The sequence below is a fragment of the Aulonocara stuartgranti genome, assembly GCF_965226115.1.
Source record: "Aulonocara stuartgranti genome assembly, chromosome: 7".
NCBI lineage: Eukaryota > Metazoa > Chordata > Actinopteri > Cichliformes > Cichlidae > Aulonocara > Aulonocara stuartgranti.
Genome location: NC_138945.1, coordinates 49,121,726 through 49,131,772, shown reverse-complemented (window position 1 = coordinate 49,131,772; position 10,047 = coordinate 49,121,726). Strand labels below are relative to the sequence as shown.

Genomic DNA, 10,047 nt, shown 5'->3' with positions numbered 1-10,047 from the left:
TTTCTATGAACAGTTTCAAACAAATGAGGTCAACCAGAGTGAAATAATAAAAGTTCTATTGTTTTCACGGGCTTGTAAACACAGGCTGAGTCAGAAATTAGAAAAGCATATGAAAATAGATCATACAAGTGTACGTTAAAGGTAGGCCTCCGTGGAGGACAGAGTCGTTATACACTAATGGAAACGGGCTTCAGTATTTGACATGGTACAAACTAGAACTGTAAGCCGTACAACAATATTTTGTTGCGTTCTGTAGTATTCTTGTTTTCTTAGAATTTCCCCTAAAAAGTGACACGACAATCCCAGTTAATATAAAAGCTATTCCTCAAGATTCCTAGCGCTTAAAAGGGCTCCTAAGGCGAGATCTGCTAAGAGCAGGGAAGAGGACTTTTAGTGGCTTAGGAGTTCCCCTAAGCAGCTGCACAAAATGGCCAACAGAAGAGGCAGGAGAGATGTCCTGCAAACACTGGATGACAGGGAATTATTGAGACGCTACAGATTGGATCGTGCAGGAATCATGTTTGTGGTGGATCTCCTTAGAGATGCAATTACTTCACCAACTCGACGCCACAACGCTATTACACCGAAGACGAAAGTAATCACAACCCTGAGGTATTTGGCAACTGGGAAAATGCAACAATGCAGCAGTGATGACTTGGGTCTGTCCCAATCCTCTGTCAGCAGAGTCATCACCCAAACACTGACAGCTTTGTCACAACCTAATATTGTGACACAATTTGTTTCATTCCCGTTGGATGCCCGCACTTTACACACACATAAAAGGGCATTTATGGACATTGCAGGATTCCCTGGCGTTGTGGGTGTAATTGATGGAACACATGTGAGAATAATTGCGCCATCAGAGGACGAGGCTGTCTTTGTTAACAGGAGGAATTTCCACAGCATCAATGTGCAAATAGTCTTCAGTGCGGCCTGTAAGATTTTGGACATTGTGGCTAAACAGCCAGGCTCCACACATGATGCAAGAATGCTCTCCGAGAGTGGCATCAGACAGCTTTTTGAGAGACGCTATGTGCCAGCTAATTGCCACTTGTTAGGGGACAGTGGCTACCCATGCAAACCATGGCTCCTTACACCTTACCTCCAGCCATGCCAAGGGCCCCAACTAAACTATAACAGGTAAGCCAAACAATACAAAAATCATGGAAATGAAATGCAAGCAATATGTTAGAGCATCCAAGTAGTGCAATATTTCCATCAAATAATTAAAGGTCTCTGTATTCTATTGTAGGGCCCACAAGACAACAAGAGCGGTGGTGGAGCATGGCATAGGCCAGCTTAAGAGGCGCTTTCATGTTCTCCACGGAGAGGTGCGGCTGAGGCCTGAAAAAGTCAGCAAAGTCATCATAGCCTGTGCAATATTACACAATATTTGCAAGGTTAGACAGATTGCAGAACCTCTGGAGGATGGCGATGAGGATGAGGACAACGATGAGGATGGTGGTGAAGAAGATATTTACATTCCACAGGGGAACCTAGCCCAGAGTGGACTGCCTTACAGGGCAAACTTCACAAATTTACATTTCAGGCAAGCTGTAGCCCCATGTCTTTTGAGAACTTGTGATGGTATTAAGAACTACCACAGTTTTACTGCACATCACCTGCAATTGTTAAATGCAAGACACAGAACACAATCTGTAAATGGTTTATTTTTTAGGTGTTCAATTTTAAGGTGGTAGTACTCCTCCTGAAGGGAAAGGACTTCTTTTTGTTTTTCAAACACATCAATTGTGAGTTGCAATCTGCTCTCCTGCAGGGGTGCTGACGGAGCAGGTGCTGCAGATGGGAATGGTGTTTGATCCGCTGGGCTATCCTGATATTGTGTCCCAGGCGCGCCTCTTGCCTTGGCTAGTGACAGTTGGGCCAAATTTTCCTCGTAACATACCTTTATGTTCGTTCACCAACTGGGCCAGCAACAAACCTTGCTCCTCAGTCCAGTTCGGCTTGCGAGTCCTTTTTTTTTTCTCCATTTTCTGTGTTTGTAGGATATTTGTTAACAAGCCTTTATAAATAGACCAGCCAGCAATCACAGACATTGATAAAAGCTGAGCCGTGTTACCCTCGTTAAGACCACACTGGACTTGTAACGTTGTGATTTCCACTTCATTAAGGATTTCCCAACCATTCCTTGCTCAGAGTTCAATGAAAATGTTCTGGAATCACTTCGAAGCTAAAACTCCTGGCAAGGAATTTTTAGGCTAAGTTAGGAGCTCTCTGAGAGGATTCTCAGAATCTTTAGGGATACGGGCCCAGATCTTTTACAGTACAGTTAATGAGAACCTCTTGTGCTGTCTATGGTTCTGAAATTATATGTTTGAGTGTAATTAAACTTAATTAAGGAGAAATGTGTTTTCAAACTGATGTCCATCCAAAGCCAACTTTACTTTAAGGTCCAAAGTCAAAGCCATTACCTGTCTGTTCTCTCCGTTCATTAACCATTTCCCTTTGAACCCCATTGCATAGGCTGTAAAAGTCCTGCCACAGAAGCCACAAGACGTTAAAAAGAACCCAATGCCAAAAATGTTGTTGCCGCTGGTATTACTTGAGTGCTTTAGGTCCTCAGCTAATCTCTGAGTTCATTGAGAAAATTTAGAATTAGGTGGATGATAATCTATATGGTGTTATCACATCTTTGTCCTGGATTCCAAATTCACACAAGTGGAGAAATGTCTCACTCTTTTCCTGTTGCAATAACTGCAAACTGTCAAGTTTAAAAAATAAGACAAGCTTCTTTTTTTCCCCTGTTGAATACTGGCACAATTAGCAGTAAACTGTCTGTTGCGAACATAGTCATTCAATTTGCATGCTTGATTTAAAGATATTTTAATCAATATTTATTTTGCACCTTGAGAAAGGAACTCTGAGGTCCCAAAACCCACATGTAAGAGGTTCTTTTATGAATTGTAAAATGACTCAGTTTTAAAATTTTACACAATGGCAAGCATTCACCTGTCATTTTAATAATAATAATAATATGTTTATGTTAGTCCTCGTAGGGAAATACTCCTCTGCATTTAACCCATTCACCCAGTGAAGCAGTGGGCAGCCACCAATGCAGCACCCGGGGAGCAGTGTGTAGGGACGGTACCTTGCTCAGGGGTACCTCAGGGTAGCCGTTCAGTGGAGTCGAACCCCCGACCTTCCGATCGTGGGGTAACCACTCTACCTCCTGAGCTATCCCTGCCCTTTTAAATACATTTAAAAAATTAAAAGTGAATTTACAACTGAAAATTCTAATCAGTTACGGCAAATCTGAGACATCAGGTAAACTGATATCATAAGTCACTTCCACATTAAAGACAAAGGAACACAGAGAGGAACAGACAGTACCACCAAAGATAGTTATATTTAGGGATACAGCAGAAGCAATACTGTAAGTTTATTGGTGAGTACACGGTGTCTATGCTGTAAGAACTGACTGAAACTAGAATTGGGACTGATGTCTTTCCTGTTCATGCTGTGAAGTTGCTTTTGTTCTGTTGCCTCTTTGTAGTTGGTTATGTGGAACAGATGAGACCAATGCAAATATATATGCGGTGTTAGACCTTCACCAACTTCACTTTTTAAATCAGGAGCAACAACAACAAACATAATCAAACGTATAAATCAGCACCAGTGGCTGAAAATTCATCACGACTTCTAGACTGCGCTTATTGCTATTTTAGTCTTATCATGTATTTCAGGTAGCAGATTGTTTAGTACTATTTCGAGCTATGAGGTGTGCAGTGACTGCCTCTGGAGCTGTTGGCCAACAGGGTGTCAGTGGAAACTGTGCTACTGTTGGCCAAAGTCAAAGGTGAAGGAGACAGGGAAGGTGTGTTAGGAGATCAGGAGAAGGAAGGAAAGGTTGAAACATGGAAGTGAGAATAGGGACTTTAAATGTAGGCACTATGACTGGTAAAGGGAGAGAGTTAGCGGATATGATGGAAGATAGACTGTATGTGTCTTGTGTGTGCAAGAGAACAGTTTGAAGGGAAGTAAGGCCAGGAGCATTGGTGGTGGGTTAAAGTTATTCTACCATGGTGTAGACAGGAAGTAAAACAGAGTAGGGGAAATATTGAAGGAAGAATATATCAGTAGTATTGTGGAGGTGAGGAGAGTTTCAGACAGGATCATGAGTTTAAAACTGGAAACTGAAAGGGTGATGTTTAATGTTGTCAGTGCATATTCCCTACAAGTTAGGTGCCAATTAGAAGATAAAAGGCAATTGTGAAATTGGATGAAGTGGTAGAGTGTCCTTGAGTGTACAGAGCGGTGATTGCAGAATATTTCAATGGACATATAGGTGAAGCAAACAAGGGTGATGAGGAGGTGTTGGATAAGCAACAGTGACTTTTTAACCAGTTTTGTGATTCTAGGGACGGAGCACTCAAGACCAGCTTTGTGATTTTCCCACAAAGTAACAAATCACAAACAAATCTGTTCTCTAATGGGAATTTTATAATACAGGTTTTGGTGGACTCAGTCATGCTAATTTGCCCTGAGAAGAGGCATTTTGAGAATGAACGTAAGTTAAATAGCAAAGCAAACTATTTAATCTTTTTCTCCTTGGCTCTGAACAAGAACTGTGATGTGTTTGACACAGATAACTGCATGGTTAGATAAGCTGGAGCTTAAATGGGACAAACTGACAGGTGTTACAACCGATGACTGTTCAAATCTGACAGGAAAAAATGGTGTACTTTTGAAGTGGATACAAGATAAAGTGACTGAAATTATTACAGAACTGAAATTGGTGTTTTTGCATTGTATTTTACACCGGGAGGTTTTGTGTCTCACTAAAGGCAGAGCACTTCAAGTCAGCATCACTGGCAAAATTGTATTCTTCTCTCAAATAGAAGAATTTTCCACTTATAAGAAGAGATGCTCTGAAGATTTTTGTTCTCTTTGGATTTACCTTTGTATGTGAACAAACATACTCAGAAATGACATTTAACAAAACCAGATTCAGAAAACCAGAGAAGGTGCATAGAAGTGGTCAAGAAGGACATTCGGAGGGTTGGCGTGACAGAGGAGCATGCAAGGCATAGGCTGAGAAGGATGCAAATAATCCACTCTGGTGACCCCTAAAGGGAGCCGCTGACAGAAGATGCTATGAATTATTTGACAAAAATTGTCATTTGATGGAACTAAAATAAAAAAAGATTCCATAAAATTCCATAAAAAAGAAGTTGTTTTTTTTATTTCAGATGCAGTAGTTTACAACGTTATATTAGCTTTGTTTCTATATATGTTTTTAACGGTGACCACAGAAAGCTTACTCCATTACAATTCTTTAATCGGTGATGGATTTTAGATTAAGTAACAGCACTGCTTAGTGTTCCATTAAATTAAATGTTGTACTCATTCTTTTTAACAGAAACAGCAATACTTCTGTGCTGTTTAGCAGCTCAGGAGTACATTTATGTTATCTTTAAAAGAGAAACAAGAGAGAGAGAGAGAGAGAGAGAGAGAGGCACATAACTTCATTCCTGAAAAACCAAATGCACAAAAGCCATTTAACACTGTAAATAAGTTTTTGATATAACAAACGTCCAAGCAAAACTGTCAAACAGGGGAAAGTAACTCAAGCAAAGAGCACAACAAAAGCTAATGTTTTCATGTCTTCACAATTATCCTGTGAAAAACTGCACTCTTCACTCTTACTGTTTCCATTGGAATAAGGATGGTAAGTAGAACCTATTTGACTTACTCAGTTGTGTGTTAACACAATTTCTTAAAGCAAATTCACCCAATGTCAAACTGTCATACTAGGAGGAATTGCAAAAAAATTCAACATCTAAAGCCAAACACAATATATCGGCACAAACACCTCAGCAAACTGTGAAGCACAGAGGTGGGTGATGGTTCTGTACTGTTTTGCAGCCACAGGGCCTGTGCACCTGAAACACTATGGCAGGACTTTAATAGAGTTATGCAAAAGAAATACCTCAAATGCAAACCTCAGTGTCTCGAAGTAATGTTGTAAAGAGAAGTCCAAAGTTTCTCCGCAATAATGTAAAAGCTGAAGTCATACAGAAAATGATTGCTTCAAGTTATTATTGCTAAAGGTGGTTCTACAGGCTACTGAATCATGAGGTGTACTTACTTTTTCATTGGACTGGATAGAGTTCTGTGAAAACTACAACTTGTTTTCACAATTGTATTAAATAACATGGTGAAGAAAAAAGTTAGATTAGTTCCTGACTAGAACATAAACCATTCTGACATTACATTACAGGGGGGAAATAAGTTTCAAAATAAAAAATAAAAACACCCCTAGATACAGATTTAGAAATCAATCAACAAAGTTTGTTATGTAACGCAAAAAATTATTTGATGTAAAGGCTAAAATATTTGTTATAAAGTTACTGAACATGACCCTTCATAAGCATGATAGTGCATGAGCACTGTTGAATGATGAGTAAGCACCTGACTCGTTAATACATATTCACAAAGTGTGAGTAACAGTTATGTATTAATTAATACACATAATCCTCAGTGTGACTGCTTAACTGCCATGTTCCAGTCTGCATCTCTGGGACAATTCCCCTCTTCTAAATCCATGTCCACCTAGCCACGTTAACTGGGCCTCACAACGTTTTGTTGCCATTGTTTTTGCCACACTTTGAAATAAACATTGAAAAACGTTCTACTGTCTCTGCTCTGGGTTCCTGCACTTGAGTCCAGTTTCTGGTACCAGCCTTTCAGTCTTGTGACAGTAGTTCTTTTCAAATTCTTTTGAAACTAACTTCCTATTGGATGTTTTCTTGGTAAAGACAATAAATTGCAGCAAGTGGAGGATTTGATTAATTAAATAATTTCAAGTTCAGTGCATACACGACTTGCAGTGCAAATTTAACACCATCCCTCTATTCCAGATTTGTGAAAATCATTGAAAAAGGCAAGTGATAAAAGATATCACTTAAAGAAGGTAGTAAAAGCTGCATCCTCTTCAGCAGCAAACTCTACAAAGACCAAGGAAAACCCTGGTGATGTGTTAAACCTGTTCCCTATGGTAGAAGATAGTCCATCTGTTTGCAGTAGCTTTGAGATGAGATGCAACTTTGATGATTTTTACCAGAAAATTGGGCCACTGCAGCTGCCAGACACAGATATTTTGTGTAAATAAGAATACATTGAGGTCACTGGTGTTTATAATGAGCTAGAAGAGCATGCTATTATGTAAGTCAGGACAAGATATCTTGCTTGGAAAAAATGCATATCTAAAAATCTTAAACAGAAAAATCAGTTTGTATTAATTGAGAAAAATATTGTACTTTATTATTTAAAAGGCATGTTGTCAATTTATTTCTAGTCTAACACGTATAACACAACCTTCAGGACAAACAAAACTAACAGTATCTAGTTATTCCTAAATATAGCTGATATATTCTCATGTAGGGAGGAGATATAATTCATGAGATAAATATATTATTGATTAGCTGCTTCTGAATGTATCTAATCATCACAGAATAATTTGGAACCAGCAGGTCTTTCTTTTTGCTCAGTCATCAATAGCAAATGTTTATTGAATGAATTATCTGAAGTAATTAGATGATTGCTGTGCATGTGCATGCTGCAGGAGAGAAGTAGAATTAAAGCACAAAGACTGCTGATTTGCCCAGAACTTGATCTAACATGACATTATGCTAGTTTAAAAAATTAAATGTTGCATTGGTAGTATGAGTAATTGTAAGGTTTTGATCCGTGTTCTACTTCCTTCCTGTAGCGAGTTACTATTACAATTACAAAATTTTGAATACAAAAGTAAAACAATTTGAAACACACGAGTGATCATGCTCATTTACACGTTAAAAAAACCCCTGTAAATACAATTTGTGTGTGAGTGTATGAGAAAAATATGCACTTAAATGACTGCATAGCCAGCATGTGTTATATTGCCTTTCCTTCTTCCTGAGGTGATAAAACATATGTATTGATAGAGGTGTATGGCTTCACTATATGCAGCAGTAAGTCGTTTCAAAGGTATGCAACAACTTCAGAGAAATTTCAAAAAGACAATTTTCTCAAAAACGTAAAGTACAGCATGGCTGAATGTGTTCAAGCTTGTGACTGGTAGTGCAGTAGTTTAGAAGAGATTGCGTATCTGTGCTTTAATGTAACTGCTGTCAGCAAGAAGTGTGTGTTGTGTGTAGCTACAGTTAGAAGATAAGATCGGACCAGAAACAATTAGCTTACAGTTCAGATACAAAATGTACAGCAAGAACTCTGAAGTGTTGAAGAATATGTTGTGACTGATTCATTCATCTTGACTTCTCTAAATACAGTTGAATTTGTTGAATTCAATTACTAAGAATTTTTCTCTATTTTAAAAAACTGCAACATTTATAATACAGCCATGAAAATAAATAAAACAAAATAAACACAAAAGAAAGAAACTGTGTGATCCGTGAAGATGTGTGAAAAAATGGATTCATTAGCCTGACCTAGAAGAAAGTAGAGATGCACTAAAAAGGAAAAAAATGCCCAGGAGGAACATCTAAAAATCATTTTCCAGCCAGTTTCTGGCATCAAATTGAAAGTGCAATTGTAGTACAATATCACAATGAATGTTAAGAAGTTGAAGCAAAACAACATTTTATAATCTTAAGCTACTAACAATGGGGCGATTGTGGCTCAAGAGTTGGGAGTTCGTCTTGTAATCGGAAGGTTGCCGGTTCGAGCCCCGGCTTGGACAATCTCAGTTGTTGTGTCCTTGGGCAAGACACTTCACCCGTTGCCTACTGGTGGTGGTCAGAGGGCCCGGTGGCGCCAGTGTCCGGCAGCCTCGCCTCTGTCAGTGCGCCCCAGGGTGGCTGTGGCTACAATGTAGCTTGCCATCGCCAGTGTGTGAATGTGTGTGTGAATGGGTAAGACCCTGAAAAGGATAAGCGGAAGCGAATGGATGGATGGATGGATGGAAGATACTAACATAAGTAATCTTAAAGCTTAGCCAACATATAAGGGATTAAAGTCCTAATATCCAGCTGGGAGAATTATTCAGCATTCTGCACTATTTCACACCAATCACTGAAAGGTAACATCTATAAATGCTACAAGCACTGTAGCTTCGCCATGTTGAAAGCTACAACATTGAAGGGACACAGTGTTATTGCTTTCTCTCTTCCTCCTCTCTCTCTCTGCACCTTGAGGGGTTCGTCCACTTTCTGCTCCTGCTGTAATGATTTCTCCACACTTGTTCGGGCACATGCTTGTGTTTGAACTTGAATTACGAAAGAAAGTCGCTCCGAATGTGCTTTCACGTTGTCTTTAAGTTGTCTGGCTCGGATTCCCATTCATAACTATATGAGAATCCACTCTTATTACTTATTATTGAAAACAATTTTCTACACTCTCTCACACGCGCACACGGTTGTGTCCTCTCATATAGTGGAAGTCAGATTAAGAGCAAAGTGGGGGCACCTCGATTACAGCAGTAAAATGACCCGCTTCACACAAAGTTTAACTCATTTTGGTTGCAAATTAAATGTCGGCTCTGGTTTAGAGAGTGTTAAGGTTCAAAATTGAGGAAGGAGAGTACAAACCACCCATGGTCCAGAAGCTCATGGTCAAACAATGATTTTAATGACTACACACGTGTGGGAAGACAACTCTGTACGCAGACAGCAATTAGTCTTCGACTTCCTCAAAGCATAAACAGATATTTTATAGCATCAGGGTTTGATTTACTGACGCCCCTTCATGCGTCACAGATACCTTTTATACATAGATCAGATCAACACCACAATGACTTTTAACCCAGAAGATCATCTTCTATTTTCATGGCTGGTACTTTCCGTTCTTGTCTTAAAGTGAATTGTTCCTCTTTCTTGCCGAGACAACAAGGACGGTTCCTCTTTTACCGAGACATGACTAATCTCTCCTCTAAATAAATCTAACTCATGTGTGTGTGTGTTGACCTCACATGCTCTTTGTGTCACCTCTTCACCTACTAACTGTCTGTGTCTCGTCCTCAAATGCTCTTTCTCAATTCACCTGTTGCACTTCTGACCTTTCACCAGACCAGAGGCTCACTGAGACTAT

The 10,047-nt window shown here is 39.4% G+C and overlaps 1 protein-coding gene across 1 annotated transcript; it reads left to right on the top strand.

Moving 5' to 3' along the window:
• Positions 1–427: 427 nt before the first annotated feature.
• Positions 428–2,035, top strand: LOC309709464 (putative nuclease HARBI1; the record flags this gene model as incomplete). Its single annotated transcript, XM_082538081.1, has 4 exons — positions 428–1,140; positions 1,253–1,464; positions 1,778–1,897; positions 2,007–2,035. The coding sequence occupies 4 exons, from the start codon at positions 428–430 to the stop codon at positions 2,033–2,035; spliced, it is 1,074 nt and encodes a 357-aa protein (XP_082394207.1).
• Positions 2,036–10,047: the final 8,012 nt, after the last annotated feature.